General features: G+C 48.4%; 1 protein-coding gene across 1 annotated transcript in view; it reads left to right on the top strand.

Annotated features, from left to right (window-relative positions):
* The first annotated feature begins 2,600 nt into the window (after positions 1-2,600).
* The window catches only part of LOC136551298 (protein SLOW GREEN 1, chloroplastic-like), a 39,691-nt gene continuing 20,748 nt past the window's right edge, over positions 2,601-21,543 (top strand). Inside the window, exons 1-12 of the mRNA XM_066542868.1 lie at positions 2,601-2,806; positions 3,136-3,276; positions 3,532-3,575; positions 5,353-5,390; positions 5,966-6,056; positions 6,707-6,812; positions 6,904-6,974; positions 7,730-7,799; positions 8,229-8,291; positions 20,151-20,222; positions 20,458-20,559; positions 20,671-20,745. Of these exons, the coding sequence (XP_066398965.1) occupies positions 2,792-2,806; positions 3,136-3,276; positions 3,532-3,575; positions 5,353-5,390; positions 5,966-6,056; positions 6,707-6,812; positions 6,904-6,974; positions 7,730-7,799; positions 8,229-8,291; positions 20,151-20,222; positions 20,458-20,559; positions 20,671-20,745 (888 nt within the window). The 5' untranslated portion in view covers positions 2,601-2,791. The remainder of the gene's footprint in view (positions 2,807-3,135; positions 3,277-3,531; positions 3,576-5,352; positions 5,391-5,965; positions 6,057-6,706; positions 6,813-6,903; positions 6,975-7,729; positions 7,800-8,228; positions 8,292-20,150; positions 20,223-20,457; positions 20,560-20,670; positions 20,746-21,543) is intronic.

Genomic DNA, 21,543 nt, shown 5'->3' on the forward strand with positions numbered 1-21,543 from the left:
CAAATTGATGATAGCTTTAGTCATAAAATTTTTACAGTAGGCTCGTTAGATTATTATGCACTCACTATAATTTTTGTAGCTCTAGAGTAGGTTGATAAATAGAGTAGCTAATACTACTTGTTTTATCATATATAGAGTAAATCGGTATTAAGAATAAGAATGCCTTTAGTTGCTAAGATAGTACATGCCATGTTTCATACTTGTTAGTGGTAACACTAGGTAGTATAACACCTTAGTCGGTAGAACTAGCTTAGTAGCTTACCAGATGTATTCGTATTTTAAGAGTTGTTGTTAAGTTGCCATATTACTAAGTGCAATGTTCACCTAAACGGTCGTTTAGCCCATTTATACACCGTTTAAACGCTACACGGTGGTACACCGTTTCCATTTAATCGGTTGTTTTGACCGTTTAAATGGCCGTTTTCCCGTTTAAACACCCGTTTTGCCCGAATAATGAGCTAAACGGTAGGTGACCGACTGTTTACCGTTTAGCGTTTAGGATAACACTGACTAAGTGTTGCATCATCATTTCATGCATGTAGATCACGAGTTGGTAGAGTTCGTGCCTACGGATGAATAGGACTACGAGGACATTATTGAGGAGTACAAGGAAGAGGTTCTCGTACAAGAGAGAGCCCCAGAGCTGTTCGTTGCTGACTTTGTTGACACACCGCCTGCCCAAGGCAAGCCTCGGTGCATAACCCCTATTTTTAAATAATTATTGAATATATATATGATGTACATTTACGTTACAGGCATTTTATGGAAACTACATGCATAGATATATCTATCTATGAGTCATACTAGTATAGGTCGAGTAGCTGCTATGCTTAGGGTATGGGTAGCATGAGTAATCTGCCGTTACTCACAATAGGTGATAATTATGATCACTCATGATAAAATGGTGGAAACGAAAATAGAGACCGGACAGGGATACAGTTTGGGTATTGGTGGGTATAAGAGGTTGTGTCATGCGGCCAACAAGGCATAGCTTGGTTACACTTTTTCTCTGTCTGTGTCAGTTAAGGACCGACCATTGCATTGGGTTCTAGACAAGTCACAGACTTATTATCCTGAGCATATACTTGGATATGGGCGCAGGGAAGACTTATTGCTCTCTTATCGTGGGTTCCGGCTCTTTCTGGACTGACTGATTGGAGGCGAGAATGGTGGAGGTTCTTGCACCGCACTAAGTCTGGGAACTTAGGAGCGAGGGCTTGGAGTCCAAGTTTGGACGGGGACCTAGACCCCATGACAAGAGGGTAATGGGTTGGTCTTGTTTGTGCCTAGGGTATAAGCGGGGCGTGTGTTTTTGGGTATCCAACTGGGGGCATTGATTCATAAATCGCCGGCGTTTCGGTACGGCTTGTCTACAGTCTAGCACCGTAGTAAGAACTAAAAGATGAAATGCGATGAAATAAAACTGATTGCTCAACCCTTGCTTGAAAGTAGAACATGTGCTTACATAGAATGACTAGATAATAAATTAATCATGACTGCTAATAATAACATAAATAAGGATTCAATACTAGAATTGCTTTCTGCAAAATAAAACCCAGCAAACCATAAAAGCTTTGCATATTCCTTAGAGTCGGAAAATTATTCCCACTAGTTGGATAAGTCTTACGAGTACATTGTGTACTCAGGGTTTATTTACCCCTGTTGCAGATTCAACTTGAGGAGTACCCATTGTGTGAAGGATTCTTCTGGTAGGCACAGACGGATCCTTGTTCGTTATCGATAGATGTTTATTATCATTCCGCTGTTTAATATTCCGCACTCTGAATTTAGCAATGTAATAATGAATTTCTAAGAACTCTGGATGTATGAAATGGACTAAGTATTGTAACTCGCTCTCATTATTGGATCCTTAGGGGGAAAATATGGACTATTCAGGCTCTCCCTTGGGGTGTGCCCGACGGAACTCGCCCACTATAGCTCGCTTTCGGGGTGCTTAGGTGTCTGGTAGAAGACGAGCGTCTCCGTAAGTGCGTTATTTCGGACGATTCTGCCACAGTCGGACACGACGAGGCCACTGCGGCACGGCGCAGCGCGGCCATCGGGCACAGGCGGCGCAGGGAGGCGGAAGCTGAGGGGGGCGGGCGACGTGGCCTAAAGCGACGCAGTTGCTGAGCGCAGGTGGCGTGGCGTGGTGGCCGGATGTCAGGAGCCAAGCGGATGCGGCGGTGCGGCGCCTAATGCTTCCATTCACATGGTGATTAGCTGTTCGTTTATCTCTTTCTCGTGTGAGTTTCCTTAGGCAAGCGAGAAGGAAATGAAAAGATTTGAGTGGATTCTTTTTTTTTTCTAGAAAACGAGCGTCTGCCTGCAGGATTCCAGAGGAAAGGAATTGGGATTTTCTTTGTTCCAAACGAGCATTTAAACTTCCTTTTCTCCCTTTTGCGATTCACGTACTTTTCCTTTGATATTCCTGCGATCCAAACGGGCCTTAAAAGGAATTACACGGGCTGAGCCCAACTAGCACATCGAAGCCCTCGAATCCATTCTGGCCCAACGATGCGCGTATTCGGCCTACTGTGTCGCGAGCTAGCTCGAGGCCGTGTTCGTGGTGAGCCCAACTGAGACTAACAACATCCCGTTCCTTCCTCTTGATTCGAACGCCTTATCCCGTTGCTGGACGCTCACACCGCCGCATTCGTTCACCTGGCTTCACCCCGCCTGCGCTCCCTCCCTCTCCCAGTCTCTCTGCCACGACTGGGTGGGGCGGTGGGCTACCGCCGCCGCCGCCCAACGCCAAGTGCCGAGGCCTTCGTCGGTCTATTCGCCGGCGATGAGCACCCACCAGGTATTCCCACCCCTTCTCTTCCCTTCCTGCCGGCTGCCGTGCGAAACCGAGCACCCAAACCTTAACTTAGAGTTATTTGCTAGTGTTTGATGTCTATTAACTTCCAACTTTTGGCAAAATTATCGACTGTAGATGTGTACATCCATGTCCCTTTACTGGGTCCGCCCCTGAATGGTGGGACATAAATTTGTTGCAGCTCTTGATTACAGTATTTTGCATAAAATTAGAAATGAAACAATGACTATCTTTGGGCTTTTTTTATTATTTTAGGACCAGTACTTTATTCAGAGGATAAGTTCATCATGGAAGAGAATTTGACTATGTTGTAGGGATGGTTGATACAATCTGGGCATAGCGTTGATATCAGTGGTTCAAAGATGGTTCTCCATATGACCCACAGGGCGTTCAGTTTTCGATGCTTTGCTGCCAATGGGCGTCGCTTTGGTGCAGATTCTACCAATAAGAGAAAAGTTGGTAGCCTCAATGCTCTATTTCCCTCCCTATTTCCTTCCATCTGCAGCATACCACATGTTTCACAAGCACTAGTGTTAGCAAATAAGGAAATGAAATCATCTTCAAAAGATACTACATATTCCTAATTATGTTAAATTCTGCAACTGCAATGAAGTTGTGCATCTTGTTCTGTGATTAGGAAAGCCAGTTTGCACTATATCTGAAGAAATTGGAGTCACTGATGGCCTATTATGCCTTTGCTTTTCTCCCAGATTAAAAGCAAGAAGAGGCCAAAAGATGTTGCACTGGAACCAAGGTACTCACCTTGAGCATTGTATTATTATAGGTTTTATCCTCTTCGCACTAGAAACAAAGTATATTCTTATCAGGAACTTTTTGTGATTGGCATTTTTTTTAATAAATGGTCTCTTATATTTTTCAACAGTTATAGTTGATTTCAAAGTACAAACTTGTCACAGAAGCTACTCAGATCCTAGAATCACATGCTAACAGTAAACTTTTATGCAAAGTCCAGCTTTGTTTGTCATTACTCGGTGATCCAGTGTAAGAACATTTGAATAGAGCTGCTCCTGCTGATTTCTTTTCTCCTTTTTTTTGGTTATTAATTACTACATGGAGTCAAATTGGGGAAAAAAAGAGAAGGAATTATACTAAAGGGAAATTTAGCTATGCAGTTCCAACATTTTGATCAGTATGTGTCTAAACATTTATGTTTACTATAAAAGCTAATTATTAGTACTAAAATTAATACATGTAAACTCTGTGCATACTATGAGGGAGAAAAGAATATCTGACTTGGTTTTACCGTTGGTAACTCCAATGGGCAAGTGAGTAACTCCTGAAACATTAAGGGCTAACTAGCCTTTTAGAGTATTTGTTTCATAGGATGTGCACAAACAGCCTCGAATGCACAATACTGCTTGGTACTGTAGCACGTCATATAGCAGCCACACACGAGTTAAGGTTTAATTCCAACATAAGTTGTTATCAATATAGAAGAAAATATGTAATTATATGTGCTATAATATGAATTAGGGGTAATATTTTGTGTTTGTCATAAAATAGATATAAGACAAGATTTTAATTGTAGGGCTACCTCCAATATGAAGTTGGCAACGACTTGTTTTCAGATTAGTGATGAAGATTTATATAAATTTAGTTTCCCATCTCAATTTGTTTCTCCCATTTATAGTCACCTCATCTCCTACCAGTCGAATCTACTGGCAGTCCTCTTGGTGGTGTTTGTCCCGTGATGATCTTGGAATCATAACATCATCATCCTGGATTTCGGATTTTCAGAGTCTGACACCCTTTAATTTAATTCCTATGATATTAAATTATTCCATTCCCTTCTGTTCCTTTTTGTTAATCCAATAATTAATTAACTAAACTCTTTGGATTGAGAAAAGAATCCAAAGATGCTAAGCAAGTCCAATAAGCCATAGGTAAGTAGGTCAAAGAAGCCATATGTAGAAGAGTGTTGCAGATGGTAATGCTGGCTTCTCTGTTTGTTCTTCTTGGCCATATAAGTTCCTCCCATTTCCTCATTCTCTCTGTATGCAATCTTTTTTGGCCCACGTTCTAAACCTAAACTCTATTTCTTCTTAATGAAAAGATACACAGATGTCCTGCTTATTGTTGAAAGGAAAGTAAGCAATAAATGAGACGGGTAAATCAGTTGATAATGTTATACATAAGTGAATCATGCATCTAAATCTGAATTTTGTAATTTGTTCATTTGTTTAATGGTGCCTGAACCATGACTTGGGGCTCTTGGTGGGTTTCAACTCTAGCCTACCCCAACTTGCTTGGGACTGAAAGGCTATGTTGTTGTTGTTCATTTGTTTAATGGTGTTACTTATTTCCTTTTTTATGGCTAGAATCTGTTGCTCAAAACTTCCAACTAAGGATTTTAGCAGCTCTTGATGAAATCTGTTTGTTCAAAGCGTCGAACCAAGGGTGTGACCTGCTGTAAATAGCTCATACTTATTTTAGAACTTTAAAGCAGTACTATGTTGTTTCATACATATCTTTGTTTCTTTAGTCATCATTTTTTTTTTCTTTTGATGTAGTGAGGTAATATCTGGAAATCCAAAGAACAGGGACCAATGTAAGTTAGCTTCAATTTTTAGTTAACTGCAACACCTATCTGTTGCAAAAGAATACTGTTGCACTCCTGCACGTTCTGTGTACATTATCCTCATGATGACCAAAGTATTTTGTGTTCCCTGAAATTGCAAAATACTTGATCAATGGCTAAAGTTCATTTAGGCTCTAGCCTATCCATGAAAAACTTATCTGTCTGATCTAGAAATAGTACAATTGTTGATTGACTCACTTTAATGGTTGCCCTACTATTTTATGTTTTTTGTTCATTGTGGAACTTTGTTTTTCTATTAACCTGTAAGTCGAACCACTGAGTTGCAAAAACCAATTATCTGGATTGATAACCCATTCTTTTGTTTGTCTTACATGAATAGTGACTAGAATCGTTGCTAGTGTTCTGATATAGTTGTATCTCATTGACTTAGGTTTGGTATTCTTGAATTTCTGCTTTTAGCTTTGATATTTGGTATATATGTCATTATTTTGTTACCTTGCCTATTTTTCTCTTCTCTTTACATAAAACTCAACTTTAGTTTTACCAGCTGCATATCTCAATACTTGTTCATTCATTGTTTTTAGGGGTGCCAGAGTTAAGAACTGGAAGTGAAAACAAATCTGTTAAACAAGTCATGGATAAGAAATTTTTGGAAAAAGTGGAAGCAGTTCGAAGGTACTGTCATATTTCCTCTATCATCCTGCTACATTTAGTTAAAAATAACTTCTGTTTTTGTAGGATTAAGTTTATTTGTTCTTGCTGTTGTTGGATATATAGGTAGAAATGTTGCTGATTCTTGACAATTTATAGATGGTACATAGAATGCTTTGCTAATGTAAGTGGAAATGTTTCTGGTTACTGACCAATTATAAATAGGACTCAGAATGCATGGCTAATTTATTACAAAATATGAAATAATTGTGTGAGGCGTTTGGCTGAGCGTTCCATTTTAGCCTTTACCTTGGCATGCTGTGTTCTTGAATTTCTGACCTTTGTTTTGTCAAGGACTAGCCTACACCTGATCCAATTCTGCATAGACATCCATATGGTCAATGTCACTTTGTATCTTTGAGGTTATTGTTAGAATTTCTTCAGCTTTGCTTACTTATTCAGAAACATTCCTTACATGAAGGCATGTATCAATCAGTGCAATTTGGATAATATTTCATAATTTGCACCATTATTGCTAGCTCTTGATAATAGATACACTCCTATTTACTATATAGGCTCTGAAAAATATATATATTATTTGGTATATTCCTTGTGAATACTTCTACTTAAGCATTTCTTGTTGCTCTTAACTCGGTTGCTTCTGTTCTGTTTAGGTCTGCTCTTGAGAAAAAGAAAGCTGAAGAGAACAAAGATTATCAAGCTATTGATTATGATGCTCCAATTGAGTCAGATAAAAGTACAATTGGCTTTGGTACTAGGGTCAGTTTTATTTTATGGACTTTCTCATGTTTTCCATGGTAAATTAGTAATTGATCTTCAGGTCATATACTTATCAGAATTCTCTCAGTAGGTTGGAATTGGCGTTGCTGTTGTTGTCTTTGGACTAGTCTTCGCTTTTGGGGATTTCCTTCCTTACAGAAGGTGAATCTACATCTACCACACAAATGGGCCACCAATAGTCCGTTCTTCATTACATTCTATCCATAGTGTTTGCATTTTATATTATTTATTTTATAAATGATTTTCACTTGCCAAGATAGTGCAATGCATTATATAACTGTTGCAACCAAGAAGTTTTCTGTCCTTGTCAAATGTCCTGGTAGCATGCAGAATAATGAAAGAGCAGGCAAAATAGGAATATTTTTTTTTTCAAAATTGCAATTGAAGTGAAATTTTGAAAGTTGAAAATTGAAGTCATTGATAAAAAATTCCAGGCTCAGTTAGAATGTTTTATGTTCTCTGTTAAAACTACATTTTCTTGAAAGAAAAGGGCAGGGGCTCTGCCATTCAAATTGGAAAGGAAGCAAAGAGAGTTGTGTGCAGGGTCGCAGGGAGCACCACAGCCACCCACAGGTTGCCCTCAACAGAGCACTGGAACATAAAAAATGCAGAGTTGCAGACACACAAAAACAGCCCCTCAGGGAAATAAAACAACACCAAAATAGTGGGAACTCAAGTGGAAAATAAAGCTTCTTATTTAGTTCTTTAGGAAAGCAGACTATATTTTTTTAATAAAAACATCAAAACTGGAAGACTTGTATGAGGACTGAAAAGGGGAAGAGCATTCTCTCCTACGGTAACCATCAGATGACTGTAGAAATGGAATAGATACACTTATGAATATTTTTCTTGTGCTTGTTGTGACTACATTGTACCTCCTACACTTCCTTTTTCAGTGTTAGCCCTAGCAAAGAAAGTGCAGTAGTTAAACAAAAGCTTTCTCAAGAGGAAGAAGAAAAGTTTAAGGTAACCATTTCTCCCAATTTTGAATGTTTCGTTTGTTTACTTGCATGTGAAAAAAGAAATGAATTAATTAAAAGGTAATATCCATTGATAGACAATATTTCAATGACAATGGAATATACATTTTTCTATCAGCTATTCACCTGCACCGTAACATTATTCAGGCAAGAATTTGCAGTGAAGAAAATATTTAAACTCTAAATGGCACATAGCCGAGTATCAAAGAATAATAGCTTGGCTCTAGGGTTATTTAAAAGTGGCCACACCTTAAGTACTCAGGTATTGCACAAGTTCTGAATGTGCAATACTGCTGTTTTGTACTACTAATGGTATGATTGTTTTAGAATTGAAGGGCCAAAGAATTGTATTCATTTGCATTCATTTTTGCTAATTTGTTATCATACTAAGATATCATCAGTTCTTTTTTATTAGAATGCACTGCAAGGCTTTCAAGCAACACTGAGCAAGTCGCCTAATGATCCTACCGCTCTTGAGGTGAAGTGCTATTCGACATATCAAATTCGTACTGAAGTTTCTTATGTGCTGGTGCATGTGCACAAAAGTTTCTTAACTATGTCTATGGATGCTCAATTTTAGATTAGTGGTGTAAATGGGGAAAAAGTGTTTGGAGGATTGTTGGTGGTACACCTTGGAATAGCTTTTGATCTAAACTTTTTGATTGGGAGTTTTTTTTTCGTCGTACATGCAGGAGAGCTGCATATCTTTAATATTGACAAGAGAAGGGGGGGGGGGGGGGGGGGTTAAAGAAACGCTTACAACACACCTACACCACACACGATTAGAAGTGCACTATTTTCTAATCTTGCCTGAAAATGAAGGTTGTTTTGATAATATCCTTCAAATATATTTGTAGCCTCTAATTGATACACAGTTTTAATAGCCCTTAGGGCTTCTTTCGATTCAACCATTCCCCTAGTGGATTGGAGGGGACTGAGGGGTAATTGAACTAAATTCCCCCTCAATCCCCTCCAATCCACTAGGGGAATGGTTGATCCAAGCACAATTCCTCTGTTATTCGTTCATGTTCAGGGTGGATTCTCTTTTCAAAGAACTGTTAATTTGGAGTCAGTGAAAGACACCAGGTTAAAGTACAGCATGACCAAAAGTAGCAACTGGGAATTGGGATTCCGGGAAAGTGTTTTGTCGGTGCAGAAAGTGACCAACACGTAAATATTTATAGTTTTGCCGTGCGTTGTGATCGGAGGTGGCCTAGCACTCAATGACACATGATTTATACTGGTTCAGGCAACGTGCCCTACGTTCAGTTTGACTCGGTCGGTGATTTTATTCCTGAGCTCAGGTGCTCGAAGTTTGCAGTGGGGTTACAAACGAGAAGGAGAAAGATGGGGGTACAAGAGGTCCGGTCGGACTCTGGCCAGAGGGGCCGAGAGTGACGGGAGCCTCGCTATGTGCTAAGTGTTCGAGCGTGTGCTTGTGATTTAAACCTGGTGGTTCTGTTGTTATGTCCTAGTGAACTTAATCGATCTGAATGAACTGAATTTTGGGAGAGAGCGCATCCCCTTTTATAGATGAAGGGGATGGCCTTACAAGTGAGAGGGAGAGAGTAAGTATGCTGCTAAGTCTTGCTGCCCACGCCGGCGGGTACAAGATGATGCTAGGCGCCCACAATACTGTTTAATGTCAGATGCACGTGGGAGATTGCGTTGTCTTCTTCAGGTATGGTAGACGTCGGTGCCTGCCATACTGTTGATATCCAGAGGTATGCAAGGGGTTTTACCATGTTTGCCTGGAATGGTAAATGCCGGCGCCCACAACACTGTTGATGCCTCAGAGGCACGTGGGGGGAGCCTTACCGTATTTGTCTAGTATGAGAGTTAATGGCGTCCACAACAATGTAGGGGGAAAATGTCGGTGTCTACAACACTGCTTCGGTTCTGTCATGCTAGGGAGGTCGCAGGGTACCGTTTTGCAGATGTTCAGGGTACGGTCCTTGGTATTGCGGTTGACTTGAGTGCCCTGCCTTACTTTTTCCTTCCGTTTCCTAGTCCTTACCGAGCGGGCGTCCCTAGTCGGCTAGTCCCAGTCGGCGCATCCCCTGTCGGAGACGCGGGTCGGAGTCGGAAGCGGTGTTTGGCCAGGTCTTCCGGTCGGTGAGGCCGTCCGGAGGTGGGCCGGTGTCGGAAGCGAGTACTGTTCCTTCTTCGTGAGGCCTTCCGGTCGGAGAGGCGGGCCGGAGTCGGAAGCCGGTGCCTTTCTTCCTCGGCCAGGCCTTCCGGTCGGAGATTGGATTGTCCTTCTGGCTTGTTTAGGTGTTTTGGGCCGGCCCAAGAGTTGCGCGTCGTTGCAACGTTGTCTGCTGGGCCGAGCCTTTGTTGGGAAGCTGGTCCGCGAGGGACCCCGGGTTTATGAACCTGAAAGGCGCCCCCGAGCCCCCGGGCGATTCGGGTAGAATCGTCTGGGGGATTTTTGTCTTGACGGCGGGTGCGCGCGAGCGCACCCCCGGGTGTAGCCCCCGAGCCCCCGGTCGATTCGGACAGAATCGTCTGGGGGTTTTTTCGTGTTGCCAGCGGGGGATGTGCTCGGTGAGCTCGCTAACGGGTATGATCGGGTGGAATCCGGGTCCGTCGTTCGTGACGGGGTCAGTATAGCCCTCTTGTGACATTCCACTGCTCCTTAACCTGCAACCCGGCAGATGCCTAGGTGGTTCCGGAGACCGACCTGGGTGGCCTGCTGGCCTCCCTTCGATGGAGATTCTGTGGGTTTGGCGAGGTTTAGGATCGAACGAGAAGGTTGAGATGACTCTGTCCGCTTTGGGGCAGATTGGGCGCGGGCCGCTCGGGGCTCATCTACGTTTTCTTCCTTGGCTCTGTTTGACGCGAGGCGGCCTTGGGCCTTTCGTGGGCCGGCCTTCGAACCCCGGTCGGTCGTCGCTCATGTTGAATGAGGCAACTGCCGTTTCGTGACGCAACACGGAGCGCCGTGATGCATTTGACTGCATACGTAATGCTTTAGCCCCCGAACCTCCAGGCGATTCGGGGTAGAATCGTCCGGAGGGCGCGGGTGTATGGAATGAATGCGTGTATGGATGTATGAATGATTTATATAAAGAAAAAGTGGGGGTTGGTAATGTTACCTTGGTGACTCGAGTGACGGGGTTTGAAGAGCTCCAATCGGAAATATCCGACCGGGATCCGTGCTCGTCGTTCGTGACGGAGCCGAGGTAGTTATGTCCGGCGGCATGCGCCGTGGCCTCTCCTTTGGTATCAGCTGATGCCGCCGAGTGGCCACAGTAGTATTTGGAGTAGTAGTCAGTAAATGTAATCATTAAGTTCGCGGGGGAGCCCCTGTGTGAACAGTTTTTGTATCAATGAATACATCAGTTTTGTTTTGTGATAGAATCACTATCCGTTCCTTGTATTTTATCCTAGTATAGCTTTGTTTTTATCCTTTCTTTTTCGTACCTGCCTGTTCGTTCCGTAGGCTGCAGCTTTTAAGAACCTGGGCATGGCCCGCGGGGCTCGGCTGCTCGTAACCGTGGCGGGGTGCGTTCGGATGGGAGTAAGAACAAAGTCACGTAGGGTAATCAAAGGAATGGAATGCGCTTTTGTTCGGGCAAAAAGTTCTTTAACATGTGATAGTAAAAAAGAGAGGTAGTATTTAGTATTGTACCCTCATGGAGCCCCCGAGCGACCTGGGCTGAAAGTGTTCGGGCTGGGGTGCTTTACAGGAGCAAGTATTGAATAAAAGCGGTAAGACCGAATTTAGGGAAAAAACGACGTAGCTGTTCAATGTTCCAAGTGTTGCTGAGAATGTTGCCGTTGTCGTCCTTCAGTCGGTAGGCGCCCGATCGGATCACTTCGGTCACTGTATAGGGTCCTTCCCATGGTGGAGAGAGTTTGTGTTTTTCATTCGTTGATTGGGTCCTCCAGAGCACGAGATCACTGACTTCGAGGATCCTCCTCCTGATCTTTCTTTCGTGGTACCTGCGGAGAGTTTGCTGGTAGTCAGCGGAGCGGATGACGGTCGTCTCGCGTGCCTCTTCGAGCAGGTCAACTGCGTCTTGCTGAGCCTCCGCGGCTTGGTCGCCGTCGAAAGCCTTTACTCTTGGGGCGCCGTGGTCGAGGTCGCAGGGCAGCACTTCTTCAGCTCTGTAGGCCAGGAAGAAGGGTGTGAACCCTGTGGATCGGTTCGGGGTCGTTCTCAGGCTCTAGAGGATCGCTGGGACCTCTGCAACCCATCGCCCGTTGTACTTGTTGAGTCGGTCGAAGATGCGTGGCCTAAGTCCTTGGAGGACCATGCCATTGGCACGCTTGACCTGACCGTTAGTACGTCGGTGTCCGACCGAGGTTCAGTCGATCCTGATGTCCGTATCCATCACTGAAGTCCAGGAACTTCTTCCCGGTGAAGTTAGTCCCGTGGTCAGTGATAATGCAGTTAGGAACGCCGAATCGGTAAATGACGTCGAGGAAGAATTTGACCGCCTCTTCCGAACGGATGTTGGTGATGGGTTTGGCTTCTATCCACTTGGTGAACTTGTCAACTGCTATGAGTAGGTGAGTGAAGGCGCCCGTGCCCTTTTTGAGGGGTCGTACCATGTCGAGGCCCCAGACCGCAAATGACTAGGTGATGGGGATGGTTTGAAAGCTCCGGTGCCAGTAAATGAGTTTGCCGAGCATAGAATTGGCATCCCTCACACCTACAGACGACCTCCTCTACATCTCGCAGTGCAGTGGGCCAGTAAAAACCTTGGCGAAAGGCTTTACCGATCAGCGACCTCGGGGCTGCGTGATGTCCACAGATCCCGGCATGGACCCCGAGGAGGAGCTGCTTCCTCTGGTTGGTGGGGATGCACTTCATGAGCATCCCGGATGGACTCCGTTTGTAGAGTTCGTCACCGAGCGCGACGAAGGTCTTAGGCGCGTCGAGCGATCCGTCGGACTTCAGTCCTTTCGGGCGGGAGAACCTCCTTGAGGAGGTAGGCGAGTAGCGGCGCTCGCAAGTCGGTCTGATCGAGCGCCAATACGGCTACGTCAGCGGATGACGTCGTCATAGAGGCACTAGGGTCGGAGCCCTCGGGCGCCGGCTTGGCGTCGGGGTGTGTTTGGATCGGACCTTTCAGGACGCGGTTGTACGGCTCGTGGAGATCGTTGATGAATATCTTGCTCGGAGACGAATCCCGCCTGACGACCAATTTTGCGAGAAAATCGGCAACATCGTTGTCCTTTCGGGGGACGTGATGCAGCTCAATCCCCTGGAATTTGTCCTCGAGCTTGCGCACCTCCTGACAGTATGCTGTCATAAGGGGGTTTTTGCAGGAGGACTCCTTCATGACCTGGTCAACGACCAACTCCGAGTCGCCGCGGACGTAGAGTCGCGTTGCGCCGAGCTCGATGGCGATGCGCAGCCCGTTGATGAGGGCCTCGTATTCCGCGGCGTTGTTTGAGGCCGAGAAATGGAGGCGGATGGCGTAGCGGAGCCTACTCTCGTCCGGGGAGATCAGAACCACTCCAGCCCCCGAGTCGGGCGCCATTACGGACCCGTCGAAGTACATTGTCCAGTACTCGTGGGTGACGTCCGGGGTCGGTAGCTGCACCTCTGTCCATTCGGCGATAAAATCCGCGAGAGCCTGAGATTTAATAGCGGTACGGGGGATATACTTGATGTCGTGGCCCATGAGTTGGAGTGCCCACTTGAAGATTCGTCGCGGTTGCGGATGATGTCCCTGAGCGGGGATGAAGTGACGACCGCAACTTCGTGGTCGGTGAAGTAGTGCAGGAGCTTTTGGGTCGTCATTAGCACGGCGTAGGTACCGACCTTGGGGTCGGTGAGTACCTCGCCGACGAAGTATACGGACCGCTGGACCTTAAGGTGGTGTCCCGGCTCCTCCCTTTCGACGACCAGGGCGGCGCTTGTGCTGGTCGCGACGTAGAGGAGGGGTTCTCCCCGTTCGGGAGTGACGAGGATTGGGGCCGACGTCAGGGACGCTTCGAGGCTCTCCAGAGCCTGCTGAGCTTCCTCAGTCCAGACGAAGGTGTCCGTCTTTTTGAGGAGCTTGTAGAGTGGCATCCCTCGTTCGCCGAGTCGAGAGATGAACCGGCTCAGGGCGGCCAGACAGCCGGTGAGCCTTTGCACGCTCTTGACGTTGCGTATGGGGCCCATGTTGGAAATGGCCATGATCTTTTCGGGGTTGGCCTCGATGCCGCGCTCGGACACAATGTATTCTAGCAGCTTCCCCTTTGGAACCCAGAAAACATATTTCTCGGGATTCAATCTGATGTTGAATCTTTGGAGGTTCGTGAACGTTGCGGCCAAGATTGCGATCAGGTCGTAAGCTTGAGCCGTTTTGACCACTATGTCATCAACATAGACGGCGATTGTCGGTTTCGGCCGCTCGGCTTGATCAGGTTGATCGAGAGGGTCGATTTGGTCGGCGAAGCATTGCTGCATGCACCTTTGGTAGGTGGCGCCAGCGTTCTTCAGGCCAAAAGACATGGTTACATAGCAGTACGAACCATACGGGGTGATGAACGAGGTTGCGAGCTGATCGGACCCTTTCATCGCGATCTGGTGATAGCTAGCCCGAGTAGGCGTCCAGAAAGGAGAGGATCTCGCAACCCGAGGTGGAGTCGACTATCTGGTCTATGCACGGCAAAGGAAACTGATCCTTTAGACATGCTTTGTTGAGGCCAGTATAATCGACGCATATTTTCTATTTCCTGGTCTTCTTTTTAACAAGAACGGGATTGGCAAGCCAGTCGGAGTGGAATACCTTTCTGATGAACCCGGCTGCTAGGAGTTTGGCGATCTCTTCGCTTATGGCCCTTCGTCTCTCGTCGTCGAAGCGGCGCAGGTGTTGCTTAGCGGGCTTCGAGCTCGGGATGAGGCGCACTGCGTGCTCCGCGACGTCCCGCGGTATGCCCGGCATGTCAGATGGCTTCCATGCGAAGACATCGCGATTGGTGTACAGGAAGTCGATGAGCTCGCATTTCTATTTGGCTGGGAGCTGGTCCCGATCCGCACCGTCTTGGTTGGGTCAGTGGGGTTGATCCCTACTGCCTTGGTTTCCTCGAGTGGACGGAAGGCCGTCGAGGAAGTCAGTTTGTTGCAGTCCGGGACTGCTGGGGTCGACGACTCCCCGAGCTGCGGGAGCTCGGACGAGTTGATGACCGCGGTGGCGAGCTCGAAATGCTCACGATCGCACGTGAAAGCGTGTGAGAAGGTGTTGCCCACGGTGATGACGCCGTTCGGTCCCGGCATCTTCAGCTTGAGGTAGGTGTAGTTGGGGATCGCCATGAATTTGGCGTAGCATGGCCGCCCCAAGATGGCGTGGTAGGACCCTGGGAAGTCCACCACTTCGAAGGTGAGGACCTCTGAGCGGAAGTTGGCTTGGTTGCCAAACGTGACGGGCAGGTTGATCTGCCCGAGCAGGTATGCTTACGCTCCCGGAATCACCCCATGGAAGGGAGAGCCCGCTGCGCGGAGTTTCGATCGGGGGATGTGCATGGCGTCGAGGGTGTCGACGTAGAGTATGTTAAGGCTGCTTCCTCCGTCCATCAACACCTTGGTGAGGCGCTTCTTGCGGACGATGGGGTCAACGACGAGCGGGTAGCGTCCCGGTCTCGCAACGTGGGAGGGATGGTCCCTCTGGTCGAAGGTGATCGGAGATTCCGACCAGCTAAGGAAGAAGGGGACGGCCGTCTCGGCGGCGCGTGCCTCCCTATAGCGCACCTTATGCTGGCGCTTGGACCAGAAGGCATCGGATCCACCGAAGATCATGATGCATTCCTCAGGGTCGGGGAAGCCGTCCCCAGTCCTTGCCCTGCTGTGCCTCATTTCTTGGCTGCCGTCTCTTTGCCCTCTCCTTTCGGCCCGTTGGCCTGTCGCAGGAAACGTTTGAGGAACTCGCAGTCCTTGTACAGGTGTTTGATGGGGTAGGCGTGGTTGGTGCACGGGCTATCCATGAGCTTGTTGAAGTGGTCAGGTAGGCCCTGCTGGGGCTGCTTGCCCGTGCGATCAGCTGCGGCGACCAACTCGGTGTTGTCCGGTCGGCGTCGATCCTTTTTGTTCTTCTTGCCCCTTTGTGTGGAGGCGCCCTCGTCTTGGTCTACGCGCTTGGCCTTGTCTTTGTCCCGGCCTCCGTTGAAGACCGCTCCGACCGCCTCATCGTCGGAGGCGTGGTTAGTGGCGACGTCGAGCAGGTCGCGTGTGGAACGGGGCTTCAGGCAGCCAAGCTTAGATCAGGGACTCGCAGGTCCTGGAGAGGAATGCGCTGATGACGTTCGCGTTGACGACATCAGGGGGGAGTTGCATCGTTGGAAGAACCTGCGGGTGTAATCTCGCAGTGACTCGCTGGGCTCCTCCTGACAGCTCTTTAGGTCCGAGGAGTTACCAGGCCAGACATACGTCCCGTGGAAATTTTCGACGAAGACCCTCTTGAGGTCCGTCCAGTTGCGGATGTTGTCGTGTGGTAGGAATTCAAGCCATGCCCGAACGTGTTCCCCCACGCAGATGGGGAGATATTGAATGATGAAAAGGTTATCATCCACCCCTCCGGCTCGGCAGGCGTGCCGGAAATCTTCGAGCCAAATTCCGGGGTTCGTCTCCCCGGTGTATTTGGTGATGTTGGTGGGCGGTCGGAAGCGCTGTGGGAACGGCGCTCTCCGGATTACGCCGGCCAAAGGCTTGTGGTCCTGGGTCCTCAGGTCTGGGACTCCGGTCGTTTGGCCGGCGACCATGCCTGGGGTGCGTTTCACCTGCTCCCTTCGATGGTTCGGCCGGGACCCGTGTCGTCTGCCCTCATCGCCGCCCGGTGGACGTCATCATCATGCCGGGCCTGATGCCAGTTGCTGATGACGTTGCGAGCGTCTTGGTGCGGACCGGGTCGTTAGCGTACCGGCGGTCGGTGTGGAGCAGGCGCTAGGTCGGACCGCGGCGCAGCCGCTGCCTCCCGAGCCGCGCTTGGTGGCTGTAGCGGTGAGTGGATGAACCGATCCATCTGGTGCGTCCCCACTCCCTTAGTGGGGAGAGAGGGCGCGTGTCGGAGTCACAACGCGGAGCTTTCTGCCTGTTGAACGACGGCGGCTTCTATCAGCGCCCGGAGGTTCCAGTAGATCGCCCGCTCTTAGGGGTCGTCGGGCTCGGGAACACCGCGCAGAAGCATTACCGCAGCAGCGATGTTCTGGCTAGCCCGAGCGAACTGTGGGGGGTCGTTCCCTTCGTTCATGATGTCGCGCTGGACCTGGCGGGCGCGACCCCGGGCGCCGTCCGTCGGGTCATGCGCATGGGGCGCAACGTGCTGCACCGAGCGCGCCGGCGCAGGCGGCGGCTGGGCCGTAGCTCCTCGGCGTTCTCTTGTGCAAGCGTGAGGGCCCCCGCACACTAGTTCGGAGGGGTGTGAGTCTGCACAGACTCCGCAACCACCGGCGGCTGCCCCGGAGCGTCCGCCATAGCGCACTTCCGGGACGGATGATGGCTAGGCGCCACGTCGCCGATGCTGGAGCTGTCGCTCTCAACCTCGTCATCAAGGAGTTCGTGGAAAGTGGTGGGAGCATAGCTCGCCATTCCCACGAATTCGGATATGAGAGGGGGCGGCGCCAACGTCCTTCGGAGTCCCCGAGTGCACGCGTCCGCGGAAGACGTGAGGCCGTAGGGGAACCAGTCGTACGGTGTTTGCGGTGCGGACAATACGGTCCCTCCGGATAATCGGAGGGAGATAGTAAATAGAGAGTAAATAACAGTATGCACATTACTCACAGCGGGGTTTGAACAGAGAGTTTGCTCGAAATGAAGTGCAGACGCCTCGTCGTTGAAGTCATCGTGCGTTCCGGAGCTGATGGAGGGCGCCCCTTCGACAGGCGTCGGAACGAGTGCCTCCTTGCGGAGGTGTAGTACACTGAGCCGGTCGGCGATGAAGTTTAGGCTTCCGAAGAGGAAGGCCTGGGACGGCTCGAAGACGGGAGGAACCCACATCCCAACAGATGGGAGTGGGGGAAACTCCAGTGAGCCGAAGCGAGTCGTATCGCTTGAGCCCGCCATGGCGAAGGTGGCGGAAAAGTGGGCTATTCGATGACCAAAAGTGTGAATGTACAGCGTCTTCCCCACGGACGGCGCCAACTGTCGGTGTAGAAAGTGACCAACACGTAAATATTTGTAGTTTTGCCGTACGATGTGATCGGAGGTGGTCTAGCACTCAATGACACAGGGTTTATACTGGTTCATGCAACGTGCCCTACGTCCAGTTTGAGTCGGTCGGTGACTTTATTCCTGAGCCCAGGTGCTCGAAGTTTGCAGTGGAGTTACAAACGAGAAGGAGAAAGATGGGGGTACAAGAGGTTTGGTCGGACTCTGGTCAGAGGGGCCGAGAGTGACGGGAGCCCCGCTATGTGCTAAGTGTTCGAGCGTGTGCTTGTGGTTTGAACCTGGTGGTTCTGTTGTTGTGTCCTAGTGAAACTTAATCGATCTGAATGAACTGAATTTTGGGAGAGAGCGCATCCCCTTTTATAGATGAAGAGGATGGTCTTACAAGTGAGAGGGAGAAAATACGTATGCTGCTAAGTCTTGCTGCCCACGCCGGCGGGTATAAGATGATGGTAGGCGTCCATAATACTGTTTAATGTCAGATGCACGTGGGAGGTTGCGTTGTCTTCTTCAGGTATGGCAGATGTCGGTGCTTGCTATACTATTGATATCCAGAGGCATGCAAGGGGTTTTACCATGTTTGCTTGGCACGGTAAATACCAGCGCCTACAACACTTTTGATGCATCAGAGGCATGTGGGGGGAGCCTTACCGTATTTGTCTGGTATGGGAGTTGATGGCGCCCACAACACTGTAGGGAAAAATGTCGGCGCCTACAACACTGCTTCGGTTCTGTCATCCAGGGAGGTCGCAGGGTACCGTCTTGCAGGTGTTTAAGGTACGGTCTTTGGTATTGCGGTTGACTTGAGTGCCCTGCCTTACTTTCTCCATCCGTTTCCTGGTCCTTACCGAGCGGGCGTCCCCGGTCGGCTAGTCCAAGTCGGCTCTGATTGCGCCAGTCGGAGAGGAGCTGTAAGCAAGTGTTCGGCGCATGCCCGGTCAGAGACGCGGGTCGGAGTCGGAAGCGGAGTTTGGCCAGGTCTTCCGGTCGGTGAGGCCGTCCGGAGGTGGGCCGGTGTCGGAAGCGAGTGCTGTTCCTTCTTCGTGAGGCCTTCCGGTCGGAGAGGCGGGCCACAGTTAGAAGTGGGTGCTTTTCCTCCTCGGCCTGGCCTTCCGGTCGGAGATTAGATTGTTCTTCTGGCCTGTCGTTTAGGTGTTTTGGGCCAGATCAAGAGTTGCGCGTCGTTCGGAACAGTTGTCTGCTGGGCGAGCCTTTGTTGGGAAGCTGGTCCGCGAGGGACCCCGGTTTTATGAACCCGACATGTTCTTATCAATCAGGACTGCAGATTTCACCACCTTCATAACAAGAAACTACATTTCACAATACACAACTTCATATCAATGTCCACAGAAAACCTTCGAAAACAGCCTCTAGTTCCATTTTGACATAAACATAAGCACTATGGGCGTGATTGGTTGGTTGTATTCGTTCCATCCAGGCCCATCGGATGCAAGCACCGCATGATTGGTTGGGTGCGCCAGCATTCTAGTCAGGCTGACCCCGTGCAAAAGGAGCCGCCGGGCCTGGCTCTCCATGCGAGATTTTTCCTCGTTCCCATGGAGCCTGGCTGGGGTGGTGCCAGCGCACGCGGGAGGCCAAAATCACTCTGGCGCTTGTGCATCCTGGGAACCAAACAACAGCCCTGCTGGACCAAGCTGACAAAACATGAGAAACCAAACAGACCCTCGCATGTGCCCTGCATGGCTGCTAGGGGCCTGGTTGGCTCGCGCAGGGGTTGCGTTCGGAAGTCAACCCATCACCCCCTATATGGATGGAAATAATAATGTTGATGCTTTTGAAGGGGCAAGGCTGAGGGGAATGCGAAGAGCAATGTGAGGAAAAGCATCGGGATGAACAGTTGAGCATGACTTGTTGCTCAGAAACATTTTATATTTTCGACCTTTCAGAGACCATAATTGGTACTCTGCTAAGGGCCTAGTTCCCAACGTCGAAAGTAGCTATCGGACCATCTGACATCTAGATGCGGGATTCCCATTAAGAGCAACGTAGGTGCACAGGTGGCTTGGGTGGTATTTAGAGCACTGTTATACACATGTTTGTTTCTCTGGTTGGTATTAGTATGTAGGAAATGAAATTTTTTGGAAGACAACATGCATTTGAATGGATTTTGATCACATCCATTTAGATACTCCAATTTTCATGAAATGTTTTTTATTTAATTTCTACTCTTTTTGTTTCATACTATGCATATTCAATTTTCATATGGCCACACAGGGTGCAGCAGTATCGTTGGTTGAACTAGGTGAGTATGAGAAGGCATCAACGTTCCTTGAGAAGCTAATTAAGGTGTGCTAATTGTTCGCTCCTTGTTATCATTTAGGCCTTGTTTGGATGCATGTGTATCCACTTCAATCTATATGTGTTGGAGTGGATTGAAATGGAACTTAGTTTAATTCCACTCCAATCCACTTCAAGACATGTGGATTGAAATGAATACATGCGCATCCAACCAAGGCCTTAGATGGTCTGTCAATCTTATGGAATTATTGTCCTGTACATATACATATTCTACTTGATGCAGGTAATCCCTGATAAAGCAGAAGCATACCGTTTGCTTGGTGAAGTAAAGTTTGAGCTCAAGGATTATGAAGGGAGTTCATCATCATACAGAAGCGCTTTATCTGTAAGTAAATCTGTATGCGCTTCTATGTTTTGCACTCTATCTTGTGTAGCAACTGCACTACTTCCTCTTCAATAGCACTTTGAGCTATTCGCAGACTAACAATTGAAACAGTCATCAGATAATATTGATTTTGAAGTTCTCCGTGGGCTGACAAATTCATTACTTGCTGCTAAGAAGCCAGATCAGGTGTGTAAAGCTCTATTGAACATCGTAATAGCACTTTGATTTTCACCTTCTGGGATAGTAATTAATGTTACTAACCTTGGGTATTATGCAAGCTGGTAATTACTCATTAGTTCTGATGACAATACATAGAGTCCATCATTCTATTGGCAATGTGGTGTGGGCCTATAATGTATACTGTCCTTGATACAGTCATAATTGTAGATTGATTAATGCTATTAACAATATTTGGTTAAGCCACGATGTCATGTGGGGCCGCTCCTATTCTAGGAAACGGCGCGCCCGAGACGTCCGTCGCGCTACTGAACGCGCGGCTGGCTCACAGCCGTCGGCCTCAGGCCGCGCGGGGTAGGCTGTGTCAATCAGCGGATAGGAATAGAAAGAGAGATCAAATTGGTTCCTAAGATTGAGGAGTAATTAGCTCCTAGTTGTTAGGCTCAAGGCCTATTTAGCCATGTACGTGGACAAGCAATAGGGCAAGCAAGTTATTATCCATCTAATCTCTCTCTCACCTTCCTCCAACTAAGCCTAGCCGGCCGAGGGGCAAAACCTCAGCCCTAGACGACGACGGCAGGAGATTACGAGCTCCGTAGTCGAGGGCCAGCTACCCTAGGGCACGACGCCCTTGACAACCTGGTATCACGATCCCGGCGATCCTCGCCTACACGCTCCACCTCACCATCCCCACCACCAGCCGCCGCGCCGTCCTCCGTCTCGCCGCCGTCGTCGATTCACGCTGTCTTCGCCCATCCAACTCCACCTCCAGCCGACGTCATGGGAGAACAGCCCAACGTCGCCCTT

The sequence above is a fragment of the Miscanthus floridulus genome, chromosome 4 (genome assembly GCF_019320115.1).
Source record: "Miscanthus floridulus cultivar M001 chromosome 4, ASM1932011v1, whole genome shotgun sequence".
NCBI lineage: Eukaryota > Viridiplantae > Streptophyta > Magnoliopsida > Poales > Poaceae > Miscanthus > Miscanthus floridulus.